Consider the following 27371-nt stretch of genomic DNA (forward strand, 5'->3'; position numbering starts at 1 on the left):
TGTTTTATATTTAAATCTCCTACTTGTACCCTTTTGTAATTTAAATCTATTTTTACCATTATAATGCTTTGTAGTATTTTTCCTTTTTAACCTTTTTATAGTTTAACTTCCTCATAATTTTTTTCTTATAATTTCTGAACTTTTGAATTTATATTAATCTGAAAGTATTTTTAAATATTTACTCCTTAATTTCTTTCAATTTTCAGTGTTATTTTCTTTTTCTCAATCTTGTAGCTTATTAGTTTTATCTTCAAAATGTCCTCACCATTATGTTATTTCATTTAGCAGTTTTTATATGGCAGTGGGTCAGAAACATGACTATGGCCCTTATCGTGTCTAAGGTGACGGGATGCTCTCCGCCTCTTCTGTCTGACCCTGCAGGTCATCTTTTCACTGTTGGTTCTCAAGAAGATCTCGGTCTGGGTAACTTGAAAAGTATACAGATTTAACTGGATTGCTTTATCCTTGTCCTTGTGGAATTACCATCACTCAGATCTATTATTGTGTCATTCCCCTTCAGCTTTTAGCAAAGGACATAATGAAAAACAGGTCTATGAAGCCAGATGCTCCATTTGCTTAAAAGATGTTGCTGAGGATATTCTCCACTAGATCCACTACACCTATCAGTGTACGTTAGGTGAGGCCACATGAGAAAACTATTATTCTAAACTGAGTACCAAGAAAACATTTGTATTTTGTAAAGAACTAGAATGAAAAATGGAAATCATGTGACATATTGTGTTTCCCTTTTTGCTTTGGCCACCAGGTAGCTCAGATAAAACCTGCAGCTCAGTTGCATAACTAGCAAATCTACTTCTGCCTGTATAACTGTGCTTCAAATCATCCCTTGTTCTTAACTTTCGACTGTAATTTGGATTTTCCTTTGTTCTTATTTTGGCATATTCTTCATATTTTTGTATTATTGAATATTTCCTTACAAATATGATGATTCCTTTTAGAAACAAGGTACAATGAAAATAAATAGATTTGATGATTAGTAAAATAATCTTTAAAGAATTTTAGGAAGTTCCAAGTATTTCAAATAAATTGTCATAGCTGCCTTTGTAAATTATAGAGAATTTAGACACAAAGTTTAAACGTTAAAATACATACAAATTCCTCTTAAGTAAGGCTGGTCAGTGGGTGAATTAAGTCAGGAATCAAAGTATCCTGGCCCCCACTTCTTTTCATGAAGCATTTTTTCTCTCTTTACTTATCAATAAATTGTAGACACTTCACAATTTTATTCTTTCTTATTCTCTGAGGTGTCTCTAGTCTATCAATTATAAAAGACAATACTTACTTATTTGTCAACATTCGATAGTCTGCCACTTTAGTGGACAAATCAAGTATTTGATCCAAAATTTCGGCACACATTGAATAATGCTTTTGGTAACGAGCTTGAGCTCTTTCCACAGCAATCTGTTCATGAACTTCCTTCTCTCTGAGGGCTTGTTCTTCAAAATCAATCTTGGCTAGTTTTGCCAAAGCCTAAGAAGGCAAAGACATATCGTAAGTTACCATCATTGGTAGATTCAAATGAAAATAATGCTATTTCAATAGCCAAAAAAATCTCTAAATATAATGAAACCTCTTTTTACACCAGGAAAAAATTAATCATGAAAGAACACTTTCTCCTTAATACATTAAGTACTGAGAATGAAGGCCAAGACAATATTGGAAATATTCCACCCTTAGCTTATCAGTGAAACATAGTACAGACAAAAGTGGCCTAACCAGGGAACCAATGTAGATTAATAATAAATTGGATCTTAAGTGTTTAAAAAGAAGTCCTGATTTCACAGGTTGCAAATAATCAGTCGAAGATCACAGAGGAACAGGCAAGTCTGTGTCAGACCCCAAGCAAGGCTGGCCCCTTCGTACCCATCTCAGGAGCTGTAACGTGACACAGCTGCTCCGGCCAATGCCCTTTGTCTCTTCCTGGGAGAGTTCTAGCACAGGGATTCATATTTAGAAAATATTTTGGAAATTCCCTGATTATACTGGCTTGAGAATATCACATAATTGCCTACAAATGTTAAATGTGTTTAGATAACACCAAAACCATTTGCTCTTACAGCCTTAATAAATTGACAAAATTCATTCACAGAAACATCTATTTCTGCAGAAAGTAATGGAATACTTAGCGTGTCCTCACTCTCGGCTTGGTTTGCGCTATTTTTTTGTTTAGGGAAATCTTTTCTCCCCACAAAATGCAAAGATCATACCCAGCCCAGTCAAGCTGAGAGTAAAACAATTCTCAACTAGTGAGATTCCAACGATCAAATGCTGTTTTTCAAATAGCTCTACCAGCTCCTCAAGAAATTCTACAATGTGCTAACCTGCTCCAGAAACAAGACTTGTCTCCTGTATCGGAACCCAGCGAGTGTAAAAGGGAGGTAAACTTGGGTCTTGGAGGAGTTGCGGTCGAATTCCAGCCCCTGCCTGTATACAGAAGTCTAGTACTAGCTGTGAGACTTCGGGCGAGTCCGAGCCTCCCCCCACCTCCAGTTCCTCAACATGAAGCCGGGATATTAACAAGGCATGACATTCACAGGAAAATTAACCGACCATGTTGTCAGAGCAAATATTTCTTACCGTGATACTATTCATGAATGATTAAGTGCACGACAACGGACCACTCATCTACTGAACCAAATGGCAGGTTGGTTTGTTTGTTCTATTGCTGTTTTATTGTGTTTGTTTATTTTTATTGGGAAAGGGTTGGGCTGTGTGACCTCTAAAGTCAATTCTGTACACTTGGCAAGTTTGGAAATTACACCAGAATTTGTCATTGTTATACTGCCTTGTAGGCTCTGTTTTCAGGGAGAAAGCATACAAATTAAGTCCAAAGTTTTATGGCCTGCTTCATGAAGTGGGCAGAGTTCAGTGGAAAGAAGAATCTGAGAGAATCGGAGGAGTTAGATGAGAATTTATGGAGAGAGTGACACTAAAATGGATGGTGAGGTAAGTTTACCACAGAGTGCCTGTAAAGCATGTGGAAACATTGAGCATATGATGGGACCAAAACCTCAAAGGGAACAATGGAATGTCCCTAGCAGGAACAGAGCTTTCCCCCTCAGTGCTACTGTCGCGTCTGCCTCCCTCCCTCCCTTCCTCCTTCCATGCCTTTCTTCCTTCTTTCTAGCTCTCTAGTCATCTACCTCTACCCCCCAACCCTGTGCTAAACCCACCACAACTTCCTGTCCCATTACAGCAGAGTGAGTTGTAGCCCTAAAAAAAGAAAGTAGGAAAAGGAAAAAGGAAGTCTGTGGGAGATAGTACATCTCAGGGTTTACGAGCCTGGGCTCTGGAGTCTGTTAGAGCTGGCTGTGGCCCTGCTACACTACTGACAAGCTGCAGGACTCTGAGCTTCTAAGCTTCGTCTTCCTTATGTGCACCATGTAGATAAGGATAGTGTCCACTTTAAATGCCCATTGTGAGAATTATATATGCATGCAATGAACATAGGTCAATGCTTGACTCAAAGTAGCTGCTCAGAAAATGTTAAATATTATTGTAATTAATTATTATTATTAATAGCAGCAGTTGGCACAGAAATTTGAAATCAGGAATGGTCTTGGTATAGAATAGATACCCAATTTCCTTAAAGGAAAAGATTAGCAGATTTAATCTGAGGGCAAACAAAAACTCCTTATGGTGAAAAACACAAAGTTCTTTCTCTCTGTCCCTTCTCCTTCTCTCTCTCTCTCTCTTTCTTTCCTTTTTTAAATGTGCCAGACATTGGTTAAGCCCTGGGGATAGAGTAGTGAGCAGAAGCAAACATGGTTCCTGTCCTCATACAGCTTATATCCAGTTGGAGAGGCAGTCAAAAAGCCATATAAATAAATGTATAATTACACACTCTGATAAGTGTCACTAGGGAAAGACTGTGGTGTGGGGTACCCAACAGGTGGTCTGACCTAGGCAAGAGGTGGCATGTTCATGAAGCTCTGAAAGATGAGTATTAACCGGGGAAAGGTGCTTGGGAAGAGAGGGAAAGGTAGAAGAAACGACTTGTTCCAGGATCTGAGAGCAGGCCCGTGTGGCCAAAGTCCAGCGGATAGAGGGGAACAAGACGTGAGCAGAGGTCTGGTCAGTGGAAAGCCATGGATGAGCTTTTGAGTATGAGGGCAGTGTTCAAATCCGAGCGTCAAGAAGATTCCTCTGGCTGTAGAGAGTGGTTTGACAAGTGACAAATATGTGACGTTAGGGCTGGCCCGGTTGCTCAATGGTTAAGTTTGTACATTCCACTTCAGCAGCCCGGGGTTTGGGGATCCCAGGTGTGGACATGGCACTGCTTGGCAAGCCATGCTGTGGTAGGCGTCCCACATACAAAGTGGAGGAAGATGGGCATGGATGTTAGGGCCAGTCTTCCTCAACAAAAAGAGGAGGATTGGCAGCAGATGTGAGCTCAGGGCTAATCTTCCTCAAAAAAAAAAAAATCTTATGTTGACAGCTACACGTGAGCTGGGATAGCTGAGGTCTCTGAAAACAGATGGAGCTTTCGTCTGATGACTGCAGTGTTTCCTTGATGACTTGGCCCTGTGACCTGGGGCACTGTGCATCTCTGTAGGCAAAGATGGTCTGTTGGAGTTCAGCCTAGGTTGTTTCAAAGAACATAAAGAATGGTATGCTCTTGTACATTCCAATTGTGGTTGCCAATTCATAGCCACTAAAAATAGATGAAAGAGATCATTGCAGTAGTAATCATAGAGACTGGGGTGGTGATGTTGACATGGAGAAAAATGGACAAATTGCAGAGATATTTAGTACATGAAGTCAGTAGCATATCATATATCACGTATCACTCATATCACATATCATATAAGTGATATGGGGGAGTGAAGGTGAAGCAGGCTCCAAGTGGGCCCTGCGGTGTTGAACATGTACAACTGAATAAATGGTAATGTCATTTGTTGAAAAATGGAACCTTGAAAAAGACCAGTTTAGTGGTAAAGGTCGTAAGTTCAGCTTTAGTTGAATTTGAGGTGTCTCTGAGATATATGAGTAAAGATGTCAAGAAGGCAGTTGAGCACAGTATCTACACCTCAGAGGGCAGAGGCATCAATTCATGAGTCCTCTGCCTATCGCAGTTTTCCACCGCCATGGTTGTGGAAGAGACTATCTGAGGAAATAACACAGAAGAGAAAAGACAGAGGCATAGGACTAAGCTTTAAGGAATGCTGACATTAAATGCTTCAGCATCAGAGGAGAATGAGCTTACAAAGAAGGCTGAGAAGGAGCAAGAAAGCAGGAGGAGAACCGGGAGAGCGTTTTCCACAGCAGCACTCAATAGAAAGTGACCACATACTGGCAAATTAATAATTAATATTAATAACATGAAGTATTATTAATAAACTGTGAGGACCAGTAACAAACTTCAAAAATATTAATAAATTTAAGAGTACTTCCAGAATTCTCCCACCACAAACAATAAGAAAAATACCAGCACGGTAACAATTAAAGAAAAGCAACAATTTAAAAACCTCCTTTTTCACAAAAATGAAGCAGTAGAATGATAATGCTGTGCGGAATCAAAGGTATTTTGTTTGTTTAGTGAATGACACTTAAAAAGTAGGTGACAGTGTTCATTTGACAGATTTATTTGGCTCGTACTTATGCAGCTGCACTGTTGATGCAGGAGGTGATAAAGCCAAGGTTTGTGGAGGCAAACTGTGAAATCAAGTCATCTCTAAGGGACGGTGCCAGGGAAGCAGATACCTCAGCTTTAGGAAAAGGTAATCACACGAGAGGAAGGGATGGAATTTCTTCCAGGTGCTTCAGAACCTCACAGTTCTGGTCTCTGAGGCTGGCCTGCGTGTCCCAATCCTCTGAAGTCAGCTGAAGCTCAGTTAAAGAAAGAACAGGTAATGCACAGCACAGTGGGACCAGTCCTGCTATAAACACTTTACTATTCTGCACTTTAATTGGGCTTGTACACATATTTTTCAAATAGGCACTCAGAAAAGTTAGCTAAACACATCATTTCTAATGTAATCAAACGCCACTCAATCCATTCACATTTACTCTTGTCAACAAAGAGGGATGAAACAATTATCTAGATAGTTTAGCTCTTGAAGAAGACACTTGAAATCAGCGTGCGTGCAGCTCAGATTCATGGGGGTACGGCTCCTCGCCCCTACGCCTAACATTTCAGCTACGGCTGTTCTACAAAGGCAAAAGCACCATTTTCCTGACTCTGGAGAATACAGTACCTTCCAAATGATATTTCTAAATATTTGCATAATTTTTACAAAAGCTGAATTTCATTTTCATGGAACATCACAATGAAAACCATGAAGCTGATAAATAGAGCATTGCCTTCCTATTTTCTGAAAGGTTTTCTCTTCTGCTTAGCCTGGTTTTATGAATATTTATCACAGCAAAGACAGGCTATATAAAATGCCATTCACATGAGCTTTGTATTTCTTCAACCAAATCTGGACTAATGGATTGAATAAATTTGAAATATCCCCCAAAGGAAAGAGACAAAAAGTAATCCATATAACCTATTGATAAAATAAATCTATTTTGGTTATTAGATCCCATAAAGACAATGAAAATATTAATTTATTAAATAATTAAAAGATAGGATATTTTGATTTTCAGAGCTATAAAAGGCCCTAGACACAATGACATCATAGTAGCTAAGAGCATACCTAGCACCCAGATCTTGGTTTCTGTATACCATTCTCAAACACAGTGAACCAGAGTACCCTAGATAAATGGTTTATTGTAGCTCTGAAAAGGAATAGTACAACATGGGCCTGGGAAATCTTGTTTTATCAGCAAGCAAGGAATTATTTATTAAAGACTAATGGTATCTTGTTAAAAAAAGGCAGCTTAAAAGTGCTCTCACTGCCTGAGGATATTCACCTGGAATAAACAATACCAATATCATTCTAGTAAACTTAGTGGACTTTAAAAAAAGAAAGTCCTTCATCCATCTAGAAAAAAAGAGTAACGACTCAAGGAAATAAAAATTAGTTTATCATATTAATCTTTTTGATAGCAGTACTTTATACCTGAAGAAAATGGAATAATGTATTTAAGATATTCAAGGAAAGAAAATGTGAAGTAAGGATTTTATATACAGCAAAACTGATCATCAAGTATAACAGGCACATACTGTTACCAATTTACAGGAACTCAAGGAATATTGCTCCCATGAGCCCTTCTTGAGGAATCTACTGGAGAATGAGTTCCAGACAACCAAAATGACCAGAGAGACGTGGACATAAGGACTAGAGGTGAGCATTAAGTATTTGTAGAATCAACACTAAAGGGAGAGAGTATGGTATGTAGATGCTAATGTGCTGTCAACGTAGTATACAAAAATAAAAACGGGAGATAGCAGAGAGGTCCTATTAAAAATTAACTCTTACTGGGGCCGGCCTGGTAGCTTAGTGGTTAAGTTCGTGTGCTCTGCTTCAGTGGCCCGGGGTTCGCAGGTTCGGATCCTGGGCACAGACCTACACACCACTTATCAAGTCATGCTGTGGCGGCAATCCACAAATAAAACAGAGGCAGACTGGCACAGATGTTAGCTCAGGGCTAATCTTCCTCACAAAAAACAAAAATGTAGCTTATCAAGTGATCAACAACTAAATATACCTTCATTTACCTTGACTTGGTAGAAAGGATCAAAAGTAACCTTAGAAAGATTTTTAAGGGAGATATTGTTTACCGCTTCTCGATCAAGAGCATCCTGGAAATCTTTAAGTCGTCTTTCCTCATATTGTTTTTCTCTGAAAATTCTGTTTTGCCACAAAACTTCCTTTTCATGCCGAACGTGCATGAGCTGCACGGCGATCCTGCGCTCCTGCTGGGACTGCCGCATCAGCCGGTTAATGAGCTGCTCCTCCCGATAAGCCTCCTGAGAACACCATTGGAAGAGCCAATTATTTGCCAAGGTGATGTCCAAATTTCCCATTGGGCTAAGAAGCCTATACATAAATAACGTGTAAAAGGCATAGTATTTATCTACATCAATTTCTGCCATTTGATTTAAATTTGAACATGTCAAGAATCGGGTTATAAAAATGAAAATTTCCAACCAAGGTTGTATAATTTTGGTATCTAGAAGCATTATGGTCTTGCAACTCACATTTATTTTAAATGAATTATTACTTCTTTTGAAATCCGATCACAAATAAATCAGGTGATTGTTTTCAAGGTTTTATAAACAAGGGATATAATTCTACACTTATAAGGATGTTTTTATAAATTTGGAATTGTGCTATACATACTCTTAACATAAATACTAGCTGTAAAAACAAATGGAGAGGGGGCTGGCCCAGCGGCATAGTGGTTGGGTTTCTGTGCTCTGCTTTGGCAGCCTAGAGTTCACGTGTTTGGATCCCGGTCATGGATCTATATGCCACTCATCAGGCCATGCTGTGGTGGCATCCCACATAAAATAGAGGAAGACTGGCACAGATGTTAGTTCAGGAACAATCTTCCTCACAACAATAAAAATAAGAATAAAAATTTTAAAAATGAATGGAGATGTTGTCTGACTGAAGATGGCAGATCTGATTGGTTTCCAGCAGGGACATCTCAATACCTGGGTGAGGAAAAGCTGACAGAACGGGAGGACTGGAGAAGAGGCTAAGGAGAAATGACCTATTGCTTATCTTAGAAAATCTGAGTGGTTATAATCCAAAAGAGAAACTAAATGCAGTCTCTTGGCTTTCTTGGCTATTTTAAGACAATCGAAGAGGAGACAGTAGGTGAGCAGTAGAAAGTATTAAACTGGGAATCAGAGGCCTTGACCCCTGCAGCCTCAGTGGTACCATTTATTGGTGTGTGGCCATGGGCAACTAACTCACAATTTCAGGACCTATTTCTTGACAGATAAAATGAGGGGTTTAGGTGGAAGATGATCACCAGAGCCCCTTCAAGCTCTCTCCCCCTGTCTAAACAGAGACATCCTGTGGAAGGTGATGGTAATTACAGTTCTCAAGAGGAAAGACAGAAGAAGACTGAAACACTGGAGTTGTCTATTTAACACTCAACAATCAATTACTTAGCAAGAAAATCTAGCATCATCAATGACACTGTTTCAAATCATCTCTCCCACTATGAGATTACGGGAGAAATACTATCTATTTTTTCCGCAATCAAGATATAAATAACAATAACACTCTATGGTAACTGCCAAAACCTGAACCTGGAAATTACATTAAAATGTAGATTAAATCAAAGTTCAACTGAAAATAAATAAGAATTTTTTTCTGTTTGTAACATAGATAAAAAATAAAATCATCAACAACTTTGAAACTTCATGTCTCATCTAGTTATAAAATCCTAGAAGCTTTAATGTTAATCATTTGTTTCCTTTTGAGATCCAATAATAGAGGTGAGGCAGAATGTAAAAATGGCCACAAGTTCTCCAGTTTTCTTCATCCACAGTCTTTCAATGTTATCCTGCAGATATTCACATCAAAAAGTAGACTCTATTTCTCCACTCCTTAAATACGGGGTATGAGGGTGACCATTGACTTGAATTGACTAATGCGACATGAGCAAAAAAAAAAAACCCATAAAACAAAAACACTTGGGATATGACTTTCTTAATTCTCTTGCAAGCCCTGCCACTGCCACCACATTTTCTGGTCTGCTAGAAAATAAGAGACCATACAGAGAGAGGCACCAATCTTCCCAGCTGGACCTGATGATGCTCTCATGGGTCAGCCAGCCCCAGCCAACCTGCCAGCTGACCAAAGACGTCTGAGTGAGGCCAGCTGAGCCCAGCCCAAACTTCCTACCACATTCTGGGATGGTTTGGGATACATAAGGCCCAATCACAACCGTATTTTTAAAAAATATAACCTTGATTTATTATTCCAAATGAATTCTATATTTGGCTGTGTTTACAGGGGAAGGCAATTTAGTTGTCGAGATGAGATGTGGTCATTCTGACTCTCATGAAGAACAAACTGGACTGGTCCAGATGTGTTTTGATTAGTGTTTGGATGACAACACATTATGATCAAAAAGGGAAAAGGAAAAGGAAATTACTGTTGAATGGCTGAGTCCATGCTATGTAAATGAAGCTTCAGTATGAAGAGCCATCAAGTGCATTAAGACCTGCACCCAAAAGTTGAGTGGAAAGATGATTTATTTTTTTGTTCCACTGTACAAGTAGTTCATGTTTTAGAAATAGACTTTTTCCCAAAATTCCCCTGGAACGTTGGATATATTTTCTCATAGGAAGAATGATACAAGTTGTGGTTAGGTGCTTACAGTAGCCTACAGATGTCTAGTTAATGAAACTTGAAATAGATAGTTATTTTAAAATCTACTTTTTAATCATCTAATTTTCATAATTTCTAATTCTTCTAATTAAAAGAGAGACTACCACACTAAATGAGTAAAGAAATGTGAATCTGAAGAAATAACCTTTTAGCACAGAGAGATGGAAGAGCTATTCTTTCAATTTTTCACTAAAGAAGGAGTGAATCCACGGACAGTTTCACTTCTTTGTGCTTATACAAATCCTGTCTTTCCCTTCATTTAACAGATACATTGAGCAGACCAGATGTAGATAGATGAATAAAGGAAGTATCTTCAAATGGTCTTTCATAATTTAGACATGTAGATCTGTCCTATTTACATTCACAACTCGACGAATCACCTTCCTCCCCAAGGCTGCTCCTCTTATCATCTGCCATATCACAGCCAATGATATGTCCATCCACCCAGCTGGTCAAGCTAGACATCTGGCCTCTCAGCCCACTTTTTCACTCCCCTGTGTCTGATGAATCATTGAGTCTTATTGATTTTACCTCTAAAATAGCTCTTGAAGCCACTTCTCTCCATCCCCATTGCCACTACCCTTAAACCAGGATAATTTCTTACCTAAATTACAGCAACAGCTATAATTCGTTTTGCCCTCATGTAATCTATTCTCAAAACTAAAGCTAGACTGATCTTTGTAAAGGCAAATCTGACCTTGTCACTCTTGTGGCCCTTTGCACTCAAGATAAAATTTCCTATTTCCCTCTATAACTTATAAGGCTCATTATGATTTGGCCTCTGGTGACTCCTGCTAAATGACATATTAGTCCACGAAAAGCGCTGAGGCTTTCCCTATGACGGAAACACACTTTACCTTCTACCACTTCAGCCTCTGTTGGAAACTAACCCTTAACCCCACCTCATCACAATCATCTCCACCTTCAATTAGCTAACTCTGAACCCCTCCTCATGCTTCTGTGTTATCATCCTCTAGAAAACTTCTCTGAACTAAGCCAGGGCTGGACTTCCTTCCCATGTGTCACCTGTCCCGCCCAATACCTTCACTGCCCCTTCACACTCTACTGTAGTTGCTTCTCTATAGATCTTCCTCCAAACAGTAAGTCTGTGAGAGCAGGTTTCTCACTATTCTTGTTCACTGCTGTATCCTGGACCTAGGACAGGTACCCAGAGCATAGAAGAGGTTCAGTAAATATGTGATCAATGTAAGAGTTCATCAGTTATTCTCAAACTATAGCTGCATCAAAACACTTAGAGGGCCTGTTAACATAGATGGCTGGACCCCAGCCCAGAGCTGTGATTTGAATTTCTGATTCAGCAGGTCTGAAGTGGGGCCCAACTATTCACATTCCTAAAAGTTTCTAGGTGATGCTGATGCTCTTGGTCCAGGAACCACACTTCGAGAACCGCTGGAATAGACTAATGAACAAACTGAGAGGACTAACAACTTTTCCATGTTATTCTCATTAAGAAGTCCCTTTTTGATAATCTCAATAGATGCAGGAAAAACATTTGAAAAATTCAGTATTCTTTCATGATAAAAATTCTCAACAAATTAGGTATAGAAGGAATGCAACTCAGCATAATAAAGGCCATATATGACAAACCCACAGCTAACATCATACTCAACGGTATGATGTTAAAAGCTTTCATCTTTTGACCACTCTTCTAATATCAGGAATAAGACAAGGATGATCATTCTTACCTCTCCTATTCAACACAGTACTGGAAGTCTCAGCCAGAACAACTGGCAAGAAAAAGAAAGGAAAGGCATCCAAATCAGAAAAGAAGTAGTAAAATTGTCTCTGTAGATGACATGATCTTATATACAGAAAACTCTAAAAACTATTAGAACTAAAAACCAAATTCAGTAAAGTTGCAGGACACAAAATCAACATATAAAATCAGTTGTGTCCCTATACACTTAACAATGAACTACCTGAAAAAAAAATTAAGAAAATAATTCCATTTATAATACATCAAAAATAAAAAAATATTTAGGAATAAATTCAGCCAAGGAAGTAAAAGATCTGTCCACTGAAAACTATAAAATACTGATGAAAGGAACTGAAGAATACATAAATAAAAGGAAAGATACCCCACATTCATGGATTGGAAGAATTAAAATGTCCATAATATCTAAACTGATCTACATTTTCAATGCAATCCCTATCAAAATTCCAATGGCATTTTTCACAGAAATAGAAAAACAATCCTAAAATTCATATGGAAACACAAAAGACTTCGAAAGCAATCTTGAGCAAGAAGAACAGAACTGTAGGCATCACACTTTCTGATTTCAAAATATATTACAAAGCTCAAGTATTCACAACAGTATAGTACTGGCATAAGAATAGACATATAGACCAATGGAACAGAAAAGAGAGCCCAGAAATAAATCCACACATGTATAGTCAACCGATCTTCAACAAGAGTACCATGGCTACACAATGAGGAAAGGACAGTCTCTTCAACAAATGTTGCAGGGAAAACTAGATATCCACGTGCAGGAGAATGAAAATGTACCCTTATCTCACACCATATACAAAAATCAACTCAAAATGGATTAAAGAATAACACATAAGACCTGAAACTATAAAACTACTAGAAGAAAATATAGGGAAAAAAGTTTCTTGGCATTGGTCTAGGCAATGATTTTTTTTTGTATATGACCTCAACAGTACAGGCAACAAAAGCAAAAATAGACAAGTGGGATTGCATCTAACTAAAGAGCATCTGCACAGCAAAGGAGACAATGAACAGAAAGAAGAGATAACCTATAGAATGGGATAAAATATTTGCAAACCATAAATTTTAGTTAATATCCAAAATACATGAGGAACTCAAACAACTCAATAGCAAAAAATCAAGTAAACCAATTAAAAAGTGGGCAAAGGACTTGAAAAGATATTTCTCAAAAGAAGAAAAACAAATGGCCAACAGGTATATGAAAACGCACTCAACATCACTAATCATCAGGGAAATGCAAATCAAAACCATAATATGATATCACCTCATACCTATTAGAATAGCTATTATCAAAAAAAAAAAAAAAAAGAAAATGTGCTGGCAAGGATGTGGAGAAAAGAGAACCCTTATATACTGTTGGTGAGAATGTAGATTGGTACAGCTAACATGGAAGAGAGAATGGTGGTTCCTCAAAAACTTAAAAATAGAACTACCATATGACCCAGCAATCCCACTTCTGGTTATATATACAAAGGAAATGAAATCCGTATCTCAAAGAGATATCTGCACCCCCATGTTCATTGCAGCGCTAGTCACAATAGTCAAGATACAGACACAACTTCAGTGTCTATTAATGGATGAATGGACAAAGAAAATGTGTTATATATACACAGTGGAATATTATTCTGTCTTACAAAAGAAGGAAATCTAGTCATTTGTGACACATGGATGAACCTGGAGGCCATTATACTAAGTGAAATAAACCAGATACAGAAGGACAAATACTGTATGATCTCACTTACATGTGGAATCTAAAAATATTGAACTTATAAAAGTAGATTTTAAGTGTTCTCACCAAACATAAAAAAAATGGCAACTATGTGAAGTGATGGATGTGTTAATTAGTTTGATTATGGTAATCATTTCACAACATATACACACATCAAAACATCATGTTGTACACCTTAAATATATACAATTTTTATTTGTCCATTATACCTCAATAAAACTGGAGAAAAAAGTTCCCTTTTACCTCCAAAAGTAACAATAGATACATATGGTCAACAGATTTTAGATTCCTTTTTGGTCAGTACTTTTTTTATTTTGGTAAAATATACATAACATAAAGTTTACCATTTCAACCATTTTTAAGCGTACAATTCAATGGTATTAAGTACACTCACAATATTTTACAACCATCACCAGATTTTAGCTTCTTTAGTAAATGTTTTATGTAGGTTTTTTTTTTCTGAGTCTATCTGCTACTAAGATGTGAGGATGTGCCACTGATATTTGATTCAGAGTGGCAGATAATACAAATATACATATGTGTGTGTGTATAAAAGACTACATTTTGTACAATTTCCAGCACTATTATTTAACCAACATCTAAATGTATTACCTCTTGTGCTTCGTGGGCTATTAACTGATCCATTAACAGTCTCCGTCGTCTTTTCTCCCTTTGCTCTCGTGCAAAAGCATCTTCTTCAAGGAGCTTTTGGATTTTTTTAATGTAGTCATCATCCGAATAAGTGTTTAACAAATCAGCAGTTGTCTGACCTGCTGTATCTAAAGAAGTCTTGGATGCACTAAGGACAATAGTTTTTATTTAGATTTTTAAAAATAATTCAATCACATGCCACTACTTGTGATTATGAAGGAAGATGAGAGGAGAAGGCTCCCTTAAGTTCTCTGTTACTAATACAAGCATTAAAGCAAATACTAGAACTTCAGTGTGACACCCATCGCTTATCAATCGATTCCATTCGCCTCACCCCATTTCTGCTCACTATATCTTAGCATAGTCTTCTTTCTAGGTCTATCACCTACTTGTTCTTTTACTTCTTATGATCTTCACTGTACCCAGAGATTCTGGATTTCTCTCCATCTTCTTCCTGCTGGCTCTAGGCCTCTTGCCTCCACTGTTGTGAGTCAACAGTAGACACAATACCAATAACTCAAGTGTCAGGGAAGGCACACCTCTACAAGAGTCGGCCAGGTACACTAACGTCAGGACACTGAGAGTACTTCCAAGGATAGTTCCATCCACTACAACTCTCCTCTCCCCTATGCAAATGCAAGTTGCTCTATGAACTCCCACTAACTTTCTGACTGCTCAGGGCAGGGGCCCAGCTCTTACTGGAGGCCCTGCTGTGGAAAGCTGACTTGCTCACGGTGCCACACTTGCAAGCACAGGTCTGACCTAGCCTCTTGCTCAAGTCCTGGAAACCCAAATGAGAAGACCTACTTCAGGGTTCTTATCCTACCTCATGTCCAAAATTAAAGGATCAAGAAGAGTCTGGTGGTCTCACCAACAGAAAGAAAACACACTCAATTTAGTGAGAGAAATGCTGGCTTAGTACAGAATTTATACATTCATTCAAAAGTTATCTTTAAAAGTAAAAGATATATTTTTATGTGTAAGAAACAAATAATTAGTTCTCATCTGCATATCTCTTTAAAAAACAAGCAAAATACAATCATACAATGGTATAAGATATATCATAATGTTACTTGCTAAGAAATAATGAATTTTAACATGATCTTTTTTTAATGTTTTAAGTTATTAACATATTTGGTTTGAAATATAACTTATAATCTTATTCAAAAGACAAGGACACATTCTTATGGAGTATAAGGACTAAACGGTCATCAATTCTCATATGGACAGAAGTACTCTTGCAAAAGCATAGTTAATTCATGTTTAATGAAATAATAATTATATATTTTTAGTACAGATCATATTGTATTATAGTTCAGTATTTGTAGGTTTGCTGCTCCCAGCTGAATTCTGAGCTCTTTAGAAAAGTATCCTATTTTACTCCTCTCTGTATCTTGCCTTGTAGTCCTGACATGTAGCTGATGTCTGCTAAGTTTCAAATACTCACTAAGAAGCACTGTACAAGGATAATACAATTTTAAAAATCACACATTGAAATTTTAGTTATTTTATGAGCAGGAGTTCAATCTTCAATTGTATTCTGTCAGTGAGAGTCGTTGAGCAGAAACTGTAGCTCCCAAAGCCTCAGTGAGATCAAAGACAAAGTGTGACCCTATTTATTTATTAAGATTTAGTACAATTAAGTATTGATAAAAATTGTGTGGTATAACTTTTTTAGATCACTCATCAAAATTCTTACTATATTTTCACTTAAATGTGTTGTTTAAAAGCCTTTGCGTTGGATTGAGCATGAATAGCTTTCCCAACACTGTATTTAAGCTGCCAACAATATACTTAACATATTGCTTCTCCTTTATTTATCAATCAGTCTGCCCATCCATCCATTCATCTACTTGCTGTCTCATTCCAATTAAGGTCTGAAGAAAGTGACATGATATTTACTTGAATAAATATTCATTTTACTAGGGTGTGTGTTTCCTGAGGGCAATAACTATGTTTTCTTTATATCTGTTTGCTTCTCAGCCCTCCATAGAATTAGTAATTGTATGTGTATGAATTAATAGTAATAGGAACCTTGGCCAAATTTGTATATATAAAAAAAGCTGTTGGTAGGAAGAGCCTAAGGTAAATCTGTGAATCCAAATGTCAAATGACAGCAGCCAACAACCTTAGCTAAGGGAACAAATGGCAGACAGCATTTATCATTTGTCTTAAAAAATAAAGAAACTGTACAGAAAACTGTGAGGAAAAAGCAGCCAAGGGAGCCTGTGCATTGCTCTCCTGGAGACATCGTTTCATTCTTCCATAAAAGAAAACAGATGGACTCTGAGGTGAGGTCCTGAGGAACTGTTTCAGGAGCAGCCTTGAAAGAGGCAGCGCAGAAACTGCTCCTCAGGATCAACCTATGAGTAGATTTTAGAGCTTTCTGACATCAAGTAGTGTGAAACTGCTGAAAGAACCCGGAACAGGCTTGATTCTAAGATAAGAATTCAGAAAGAACTAAAAAAGTAGTGACTAATAAAGAGGCTAAAGAAAGCCATATTGTACCATAGCTTTCGCTTTCTTTGAGAGTTTGCTCCAGACCAGTGTCTGCCGATAGCTTTTACTTCGGGGCCATCAGAGAAAATGCTCCTTGTGCAGCACCCTGTAAGGGATCTGGAGTCTCAGACGAGGCTGCTCACAGCCAAAAGTGACTGGTCCAGGGACTCAGGCTGCCCGAGGCCCTATCCTGCTGCTCTGAGAAGTGAGGATGTCTACAGCTCATGGCCCCCAAGTGGGAAATCTCTGGCAAGCGCAGGGGGAGGTCTCTGCAGAGAAAGAACCTGGGACAGGCACTGCTATTTCCTTCCCTTTTTCCTCAAAACAGAGCCCCGATTTTATTCAGGAAAACAAAGCACCCAGCTAAAGACTACATTTGTCAGCCTCCCATTCTGTTAAGTATGGCCACGTGACTGAATTCTGGCCAATAAGATGTAAGCAGAAATGTTATATGGGACTTCTGTGAAGGCTCTTCAAAGGAGCTATTTCAGATTGGAGATATCCACTTTTTGTCTATCCTCCTTCCTGATATCTGAAACATGGGCCAAATGAGCCCCAGCAGCCAGCTTGTATTGTGAATGTGACTTTGAGGACAAAAACCACACAACAGGGCAGCTGAGCTAAAGGAAAGCCTCAGTCCTTGATGACCTTGGAGCTGCAATGCAAGCCCAGGGCTGCTTACATTCTCATTTCTATTACACAAAAGAGAAGTAAACTTCTATCCAATTTAACTCACTCTTGTTTTGGGGTTTCTAAAGCTAACTGATGGAGAGACTAGGTTCAGGTTGGGTTGGCAAAGGTTATAGGGAGCAGGGGGAATGTTTGCAGCTGTATTGTATAGGCATGATCTTTAAAACATTTAATAACTGACACGGCAAGGACACCAATCAATCAAATGGATGCTGGTGCAGGGATTGGAAGATGCTGGTGTGCTTGGTGTTAATTCTGGTTGCTAAATTATGTAGATATGGAGGGGTCCCAGGAAAGGGGCCAGCCATAGAGCTACAGGGAATGCCATTCCCCAAGAAGTAACAAAGTGTTTTAATATTTTAAGATGGTCGTTCTGGTGGACACCATCTGTTTATCCCTCAGAGCATGTGGCTGGTGAGCTGAGTGAATGAGTTGGAAGAAATGCAGCGGTTTCGTGGACCAAGGATAGGGTGGGTGTGGTGGGGTTCAACTGGCAGCTGCATGTGAGAGTAGGCTTGGATTGCGGGGTTTCTTTCGGAGTTGGGGCAGCACTGGGGGTGGGAGTCAGAATAGGGCATCAGGAGTTTCTGCAGAGGGTAGAAGGAAAGGTAATGTATGTATTCCCCATTTTGCTTCATGTTCCTTCCACACCTGACTTCCTTGCCATTTCTTCTTCTAGCTTTTTCTTATTCCTCCTCATTTGACTCTATTATCTTCCCTCATAAATATTAATATGGAACTGAAATATCTAATTTGCATCTGTTTTTCTTCTTTAACAGATTTATTTCATATTCCATAAAATATAAATGAGTAGGGTTTGGATATTTTCCATTTAAAAATGCAGAACTCAAGTAGCTCCTACATATGTGCTCCCTGATTGATTATTTTCTGTGAGTGAATGACCCCCAGTAGGAAACAAAAAGGGAGGGAATCCTTATCTTTAAGCAAATGAAGCCCATTAACTGGGGACTTTTTGCAATGAACTCACCAAACTGCCTGTCTTAGTGACATTCGGTCAATAAATTCATTCAACAACTCTTTACTGCTGGTCCCTGTGCTAAATGCTGAGGAGGCAACATGACAGAAACCAACTAGAGTCTACCAAGACTTCACTGTGACAAATTTAAACTAATGGTAACTTGAAACAATTTTAGTGACTGTTTAAAAATGTGTGTGAACTTAGAAGAATAAGCAGAGCATAGAAAAATAAACTTCACATCTCACAGTAGCCACTTTCCCTCTTGATCTTTACGAAAGTTGTTAATGAATAAGTAATCTCAATCTTAGCTCGTTTATCTTCCTTCATATAATGTCTTAATGAAGATTCGACCAAGTGAAACCAGCTTTGGAAGAGCTAGTCCAGATAAACTAATTGTAAATATTCAAAACTTATAGGTAGAACAGAATGAAGTTTTATGATTATTAAAATAGTTTACATCCCACCTTTCTTTGGCCTGGAGATCCTTTTTTATTAATGCTTCAAACTTCTTAATCTCATTGGCCACATCCTTTAAAGAAAATTCATTATCAGTTTTCCACCTCTAAAAACCACTGAAAATCTTCAGTTACCATATTCATTCAAGTTTATAAAGTGACAGACTCTACTAATTTGAGCTAATTAGGAGGCAAGATATGAAAAGCTGCATTCTACAACACTTTCATAATTTTTATTTGTTACTTTTAGAATAGGCTAAATACACCTAAAAGAATCTGAAAATTGCCTAACCTAAATCACTCAGTTCACAATTCTAGTTCTGACAGTGCATCAAAGGGCATTTAATGAGAATGAAGATTATCAGAGTTAGGCCATGCATTCTTTTTTGTTTTTTAAAGATTTTATTTTTTCCTTTTTCTCCCCAAAGCCCCCCAGTACATAGTTGTATATTCTTCGTTGTGAGTCCTTCTAGTTGTAGCATGTGGGATGCTGCCTCAGCGTGGTTTGATGAGCAGTGCCATGTCCGTGCCCAGGATTCGAACCAACGAAACACTGGGCCGCCTGCAGCGGAGCGCACATACTTAACCACTCGGCCACGGGGCCAGCCCCTAGGCCATGCATTCTTGAATGCAATTCTTTTAAATGAAAACAAGCATTTTTGGGATATAAATATTTCTTTAAAAACCGCTGTCGTTGTCTCAACTGTTTTAAACATTTCTTGCACAACCTTATTCACACTATTAATTTGCTCTCTGGAAACTAATTTTAGCTCATCCTGTCTACTGCAAATTCTTATTAATAAACTTTAATCAAATCAGGGAAATACAGGAATTAAATACTTTACTAAAAGGGAGTCAGAAAAAAGCCTCTGTGGGTGGTATTTTTTAGAATCCAACTACAGAATTTTTTAATATTAAAAAAAAGAAATGTGGATTAATATAAAATGCAATGGATTGAGAAATTAGAGAAACTTGTCAATTTCTGCTTTACCAGAACTGTGAACTTGGGTAAAACATGTCAGCTTTCTGAGACTCAATTTCCTTATCTACAAAATGGGAAAAATAGCACCCTACTTAGAAGAGTCACTTATAAATTAAAGATAATGTGAAGTACCGAACCCACAGTCTGACATATAGCACATGCTCAATAAATGGTAGCTATTAATCTTTTTCTTAGGTCATGGGAGAGAACATCATTAACAAGCATTGTAGCAGTATGCAGTACAGACTGAAGGAATCAGTATCAAAATGTAGTAGTATCGCTCCCTCGTGAAATATAATCAGATTGTATCCTATTGGAATAATTGACAGTTGGTATGGTCTAGTAAAATATCACCAGTGTGGGTATCTTAAATTTAAATATACTGATAACAGCCAAATAACTTAACATTTCTAGGATTCATCAGACAATAGTATAGCATAGTGAAGAGGAACTGAGTAAAAATATATAGTAGAAATGGCACATACGAGGTATGTGTACCTCAGCTGCCTTCTGTTCTACTCATGGGAGTCATGACCCATTACAAGAACACCCATTCTGGTCTAATTTGCTGGTGATCACAGAATTCTCAACACAGGAGTCCAGACAGGTACTGTCATTTAACAGGAGTTTGCCATCCCTGGCCTACAGCTACATTCTCTGTTTCTGAACAAATAACAGTATCAAATGGATTGGATATGCAAACAGTAGAGGAGTTTAAATGAGACGGGACAATGCCAGAAATAATCTGAAAAGAACATAAGAAGTTTTGGGAAGTCTCTATGTTTTAAGGGAAAAACCATTCTTTCATTAACATAACACAACACGATATTAAAGGATTATCACTTACCTCTGCCTCTTTTTTCTTTTTCATCATTTTTTGGGCCTCAAGTGCTTTTAGAGTACGATTTGATGCAGGCTTAGGAATCTGTATGATAGCTGCTTGGATTTTGGCCATTATTTCATTTTGTCGTCTTCTACTCAAGCGTTGCTGAATATTCCATACACATTAGTTTAGTTATTCAGTTCATCACAATAACAGGCAATGTTATACACTCATAGGTACGCATATATACAATTTTTTGACTGAAATTTTCAAAACTCAGCAATTAACCAATGGACTACATGTCACAACCATATAATGTTAGGAAGCAGGTGTCAATATGACTTATTTTTAAAAGTATGATATTAAGCACAACTTTGGAATCCCAACTTATGCCTATCAAATGTGTGTATTTTCATTCTGGGTGATGATATTAAAATGCTAATACAGGTATCTCAAATACAAAGAGGAGTATAATTCTTTCCCTTGTTCCACCTTGATGACATGCCCAAAAACGGGAAGAGAAAGTTCTGTCTCTGAAGACGGTCTGAAGAGAAAATTCAGTCTAGGAGATGGTCTCCAGGAGTGCTCCTGGGGAACCCAGAAGAAATGACAAGCTTCCCCAAAACTCAGTCACACTTAAACAATGAGTTCAGAGATTCTCTAAAATATTGAATTAACACTAAACTACGTGATATCGTTATTGGATCATCTCTTCTCCATGTAGGCAGTAATTATTTAAGAAGAATATAAGCAGGAGGGCATAATTGAAAGAAAAAAACAGTAAATCAGATAAAATATTTTAAAAATAATAGATTCAAGATGTAACAAGTGAAACTAATCATGACTTTACTACTAAAGCATTATATTGGAAGTGATAAGATCATTAGTTCCTACATCTAAAGATAAGAAACTTCAATTCACCAGTAAAAGTCAGAAATTGTAAATAATTCTAAAATTTTCTTTAATTCACTTTCCAAAATGTGATTTAATCTAACTGCAATGTGTTTATTTTTCTTTCGAAAGAAAACCAGGAAAACAAAGTCTCTCCCTTTTGTCCTATTTGCTTCCTATCATTTTTAACATAATTTATTTCAGAATATTTAATGGTGTCAGATTTTGTTTTTCCCAGCTTTCTTTGGAGACTTTCTGCATTAGACTTGGCACATCAAAGTTGGACAGGCTGGTTCCACATAAACTAGAGTCCCAGCACTCAGTCTCATCTTAAACACTACTTTAGGAGTGCCTTGTCTCCTTATCATGCAATGCCAAGGGCAAGCCTAATCCTGTATCCACTCTCTGGCAAGGAATGGGATCATAAGATCTTCTAGAGTGTCTCTGTCTTTCCCTCCCTCCTCATAAGGAGTTGACTACATTCAGAATATGTTAATTTCTTATCATTCTAAATATATGAGCTTAAAAAATTATTTACAGCACAATGAGAGAACTATAACTCTTTTGCCTGTAGTTTACACATTCCATATACCCAGCCATCTAAAATTCTCTTAAAAGTCTTTAATGATTCCTCACACCATTGTCTTCTCATGTCCTTAAAGGCAAAGGAGATCATTAAAGATTTTCAAAGAAACATGAGAAGCAGCGAGGAGTTAGTCAAAGCACTTCAAAAAGGGCTAGGAAGATGTTAGGAGATGTTTAAGGGGGTTGGAAAAGGAAGCAAGCAGAGAATCACCCATATTGCCAGTAGAGGAAAAATGGGGAAGGGTAGAAAGACCAAAAGGTTGCCAAAGAGTGAGAAGAGAGGGGAAAATGTCTGCTCTTGATGAAAAATCATTGCATCTCTTAGAGATGGCAATGGTCATAAGCCTTCGCTGGAGCAGCTAGTAGCAACCCCCCATCACAAAAGCATACGAAGCATTAATTTTTACCAGACAAATTAAAGAGATCTGCCACTCTAGAGAACAGCAGTTCTTATTCTGAGCCACAAGTAGAGGTGACAGTCAGCAAGATGGGGGATGGAGAAAAGGGAAAAGTGAGGGAGAGAAAGGTGAGAGCAGAGCAGAACATGAGTCACGGATAAGGAACACGCAACATGTGCTACATTAATGACTATGCAATGTGTACTATAGGCATACATCGCAAACAGTATACTATGCACTAGTTAGTTTCTGGAAAAATTGTTCTATAAAACCTTTTCGATATTAAAACATCTTTGTTCTTCCTTGAGTTTTTGAAAATTTTCAAGTTTCTCAAAATGCATTTGGACAAAATCTTCTTTCATGTGTTTATATTTTTCTTGAAACCTGTGTGTAACTCGCATCAGATTGAAATCAGTTTGACGTGGTATCAGGTTTCTAAGTCTCTAAACAAAGAAAGCATTTCAAAAGATTCCATTATTAGAGAATAAAGAGTATACCATCATTATAAGCACATATAAAATTTGTCTTCAAAATAAAATTTCAATGAATTACTACTGTTGATGGTTAGAAAAATTCAAGCGCCATACTAATCACTCATATCCTTAACTAATGTAAGGACAATAAAAAAACACAATTTGAATTCCTCCTAACAAAATAGTCTTATATATACTTTCATAGCTAAATTTTTTGCTCTAAGTTTGATTTTCAGTGAATCATACCCGAATTACTGGAAATACATTTTCATAAAAATAATTTTATAAACCTAATTTCAACACACATGAGACAATATAAGAAGCCAGATTCTTTTAATTACTTAAGCCACTTCCTAATAAAGTGAAGAAACATTAAAACTTCCAGGCCACTGGAAATGAGAGTGCAACAGTACAAGAAAATGAACTCTCAAAGATGATTACAAAGTGGGACACAGAGCAATGCGGCTAATGTATTTAACTAAAACTTTTATATCCAAAAGTAATCTCCTTAGGAACTGAAGACTTACCAAAAACAAAAAGAAACAGTACTATTGCTCAAACCGTTTTTGGTCCTTCTCTTCTAACATGGCCTCAGTAGATACTGACTCTTACCTGGAAGAATTCTTAAGGACCCTTGAGCTGACTTTAATCCCTTACCCACCCTCCTGCTCTTCTCACTGTTAAAAATGGGTGGGCCTCCATCTTCACAGTGGCAAGGAAAATGTAAAGGCCTTGAACATGCCACCTCTCCACTTCAACACGTATCATCTATATCTTCAACTTAATTCTTATTTTCCCCCCAAACCCAAGAAATACCCACTGAGATATCATACAGCCCCCTGGTAAGTGTGTGGCTACTAGAGTCAGACTGCCTAGGTTTGAGTTTCAGCTCTCCCACCTACATGAAGTTGGGCAAGTTACCTAATCTCTCTGCACCTCAGTTTCACCATCTGTAAAACGGGAATCATAAAAGTACCTATCTCATTGGACTGTTGTAGACATCAAGCAAGATGATATATATATAAAGCACCTGGAACGGGGCTTGGCATCTCACTATGTATATTCAGTAAATTTTACTCATTATTTATATTATTGTATAATAGACACCTGTTTCTTCTTCCATCTGGAATCAAAAAATAAATCTTAAAGTATCTTAATTCTTTCCTAAGATATCTCCTCCTTCATCAGGACCATTGATTCATTCTCCCTCTTTTCTTTCCCAGACGATCTCCTTCTACTTGGTCCTCACACTAGTCATCTCCTGCCACTGATTCTTTTTCTCAGCTGACAAGTTGTCCTAGTCTCTGTGTCCATAAAACAAACAAATGATCTCATATTTCCCTTGAGCTTCTCTCCCACTGCTACTGTTCTTATTTTCTTTTCTCCTTTGCCTTCGCATTTCTTGAAAGAGTAATCTATGTTCCCCTCTTTGTCATCTTCAATTTACTCCTCAACTCACTGCAATCCACATCACTCTACCAAAATATTTTTCTCTCCCTAAAATGTAAGCTCTATGAGGGTTGGGGTTTTTCGTGTGTTGTTCATTGTGCAAGTGCCTGACATAAAGTATGACCCCAACAGATATTTGTCCAATGAATGAATGATTGACTCTGGAAGGTCACCCATGGCCAACGTCAAATCCAATGGCCTCTTGTTTGGCCTCATCTACATAGCTCTTACAGCACTTTTACCGTTGATAGTTTTATACTTTACAAAGAATTGTCTTGTATATTGTCTTCTTGAAACTACAAAAAAGCCTAGCTCTGAGACAGGCAGAGATAATCATCCTTGTTTTTACATTTGGGAAAATTGAGACTGAGACTGTTCCAGGGACTAGCCCAAAGTTAATCAGCTTGCAAGTAAAGGAGGCAAGATGCAATATACTAAGTTATTCAGCTTTAAGCCATATCTAATTTCTAGCTCTCCATGGATACTGAGTTCATTATGCTACCAGGATCATAATGATGTACATTAAGAACAGACAAATCTGAAAGCGGATATGGCATTCACATTTACTATGTCATTGTTGCTTCATAAATTAAATATACAATTTTAATTATTTCCATTGCTATTTAGTGTGTTGCATCAGTGCAGCACTCCCCATTATCCTGGAGGCTTGGAAAAGTTAATGTGCTTCACTTACCATAAGAAAATAGCACAGGAACTAGAGAGAACTGTCAACTAAAAAGTTGTATAAATCAATCAAAATACATTTAATAAGTATTTGTAATGTTCAAAGCATTGTATTAGGCATATTAGTTGAATTCGAGGAACCAAAAATCTTGTGAGGGCATATGACAAATAAATAATGAAAGTTAACCAACAGTATCGGCAGCAGGAGGTTAGTACCAGAGAATGAGAATTATCTGTGCCCTAGGAGTTCCAGAGGAAGGATCCATGTGTACTGCGAAGGTTGCAGAGAAGCAGATTGAGAAAAGTTTGAGGGAAGAGGAGAGATGAAAAGGGTGAGCTTGAGTGGGAGAGAAGGAAGAGCAGGAAAATACAAGTTCTACTCAAGGACAGGCTGCCAACCAATGGAGAAGAAAGACTTTATGCTGAGGACTGTGAAGAAATAAAGTTAGAAAGACAGGTTGAGACCAATTAATGAAAGATCTTGAATGTCAGTCTAAATTGGAGACAGGATGTATGTAAAACAGATAGTTTCTGAGCAGAAGAAGAACCCAGTGAAAGTGGAATTTGGGGACAATTCATCTAGCAGTTGACTAACCGCTAGGAGAAAGCCTGAAGATTGGGAGACATGTTAGTAGGTTGCTGAAATAGTTCATAAGGAGATCTGAGCAGATATCCTAGGGGTAGAAATGGAAAGAGCGAAGCAGGCATAAATAGCACTGAGAATTAGAAACAAATAGAATTCAATAAGCTATGGTAATGTGGATAGGATGGAGGGAGACACCAAAATGGATAAATCAATTGAAAATATTAATAGAAAATAAAACCCAAGTATGACCAATAACATACATAAGGGACATATATACCCAATAGGGCTTCTTTGAGAATGCAACACCAGTGTCATTTCTCTTTACCAAGTTTTACATTGTGACATGGTTGTATTTCTTTATGTACTCACATCTCGGAAAGCCTCACTTTTCATGTTTTGAAGTCTTATATTTGTCAGAGGTTGCATTGTTTGCATTTCCAATCCAGTGAGTCCACTTTTCCTCTTTTTCTGAAGAACAGTGTACAATTGATATAAAAGTTTCGTTGCTGCCCCAGGCTTTTCAGTGATGATGTTGTGGGCCACATTCTGGTCAAACTGCACACCCAAAAGGTGAAGTGTTGGCTCCAAGCGAGAAAAATTATTAAGTTTGGAACTCGAAACCCTAAGCATTAAAGTATTTTACATAATTAGACATTGGCATTGAATTAAAAACAAACAACAAATATCAGAGGTATTATCATGGTCTAATATTATGAATTATCTCATGTTCTTTCAAATATATCATTCCTCTCTAAAACTACTCAATCATGTAAATACATTGAGCTTTTCTATTGTCCTGAACTCCATGTATTTATTACTCTTGAATGGCTAAACTGAAACTCATTAATTTTACACACTTTTCTGTTTAAATAGACACTAGAATTTCTACAAGAAGCCAATACAAAAACAGATAACTAGATGTTTTCTTGTAAATGGAAAAACTTAGCTATGGTTTTGAAAAATATTTCACTCAGAAGGCAAAATTGAAATTTAAATGACCATTTCTTTAAATTATACTATTACTAGAATCTTAAAATAGCCCTAAATGTTGCATTGACAACTCTAACAATGATCCTCTTGGGCACTGTCAGAAATATTTAATTAAATAATATTAGCTGTTCTATCAAATTAGTTATTAATCTTTACTTTACAGTTTATATTACTACGTCAAGAATCAGTAAAGACTTTCTAATTGTAAGTTGTGTTTATTTTTGAATCACTTATTACCAAATTAGGCTCACACTTTAGAAGAAATTCATTAACTCATTCATTTATTAATATACTCTCTCAACTAACAAACATTTGTCAAATATGCATTATATACCAAAGATGTATTTATTTATTAAATTTAATAAATTTTAATAAATTCATTAAATTCTTACAAAGATAAACAAGATACAGTCCTTGCCCTTGAAGAGTTCATTGTGGGAAAAATAGATGAGTAAATGAACAGTGATAAATTGGAATAGAGGTCTCAAATGATCC

At 37.4% G+C, this 27371-nt stretch overlaps 1 protein-coding gene across 20 annotated transcripts in view; it reads right to left on the reverse strand.

Moving 5' to 3' along the window:
- The window catches only part of SPEF2 (sperm flagellar 2), a 176273-nt gene that overhangs the window by 124440 nt on the left and 24462 nt on the right, over positions 1–27371 (reverse strand). For 12 of the 20 annotated variants that reach the window (XR_011430174.1, XR_011430173.1, XM_070245930.1 and 9 more), the window contains 7 exons: positions 26256–26508; positions 22967–23137; positions 20845–20985; positions 19025–19089; positions 14354–14540; positions 7691–7879; positions 1304–1491 (listed from right to left, as the gene is read on the reverse strand). Coding sequence is in view for 18 of the 20 variants with exons in the window: in XM_001500071.6 (XP_001500121.3) it covers positions 1304–1491; positions 7691–7879; positions 14354–14540; positions 19025–19089; positions 20845–20985; positions 22967–23137; positions 26256–26508 (1194 nt within the window). In the remaining 2 variants the exon portion in view is untranslated. The remainder of the gene's footprint in view (positions 1–1303; positions 1492–7690; positions 7880–14353; positions 14541–19024; positions 19090–20844; positions 20986–22966; positions 23138–26255; positions 26509–27371) is intronic. The other 8 variants (XM_070245939.1, XM_070245928.1, XM_070245934.1 and 5 more) reach the window with 4 other exon arrangements.

The sequence above is a fragment of the Equus caballus genome, chromosome 21 (assembly GCF_041296265.1).
Source record: "Equus caballus isolate H_3958 breed thoroughbred chromosome 21, TB-T2T, whole genome shotgun sequence".
Classification (NCBI taxonomy): Eukaryota; Metazoa; Chordata; class Mammalia; order Perissodactyla; family Equidae; genus Equus; species Equus caballus.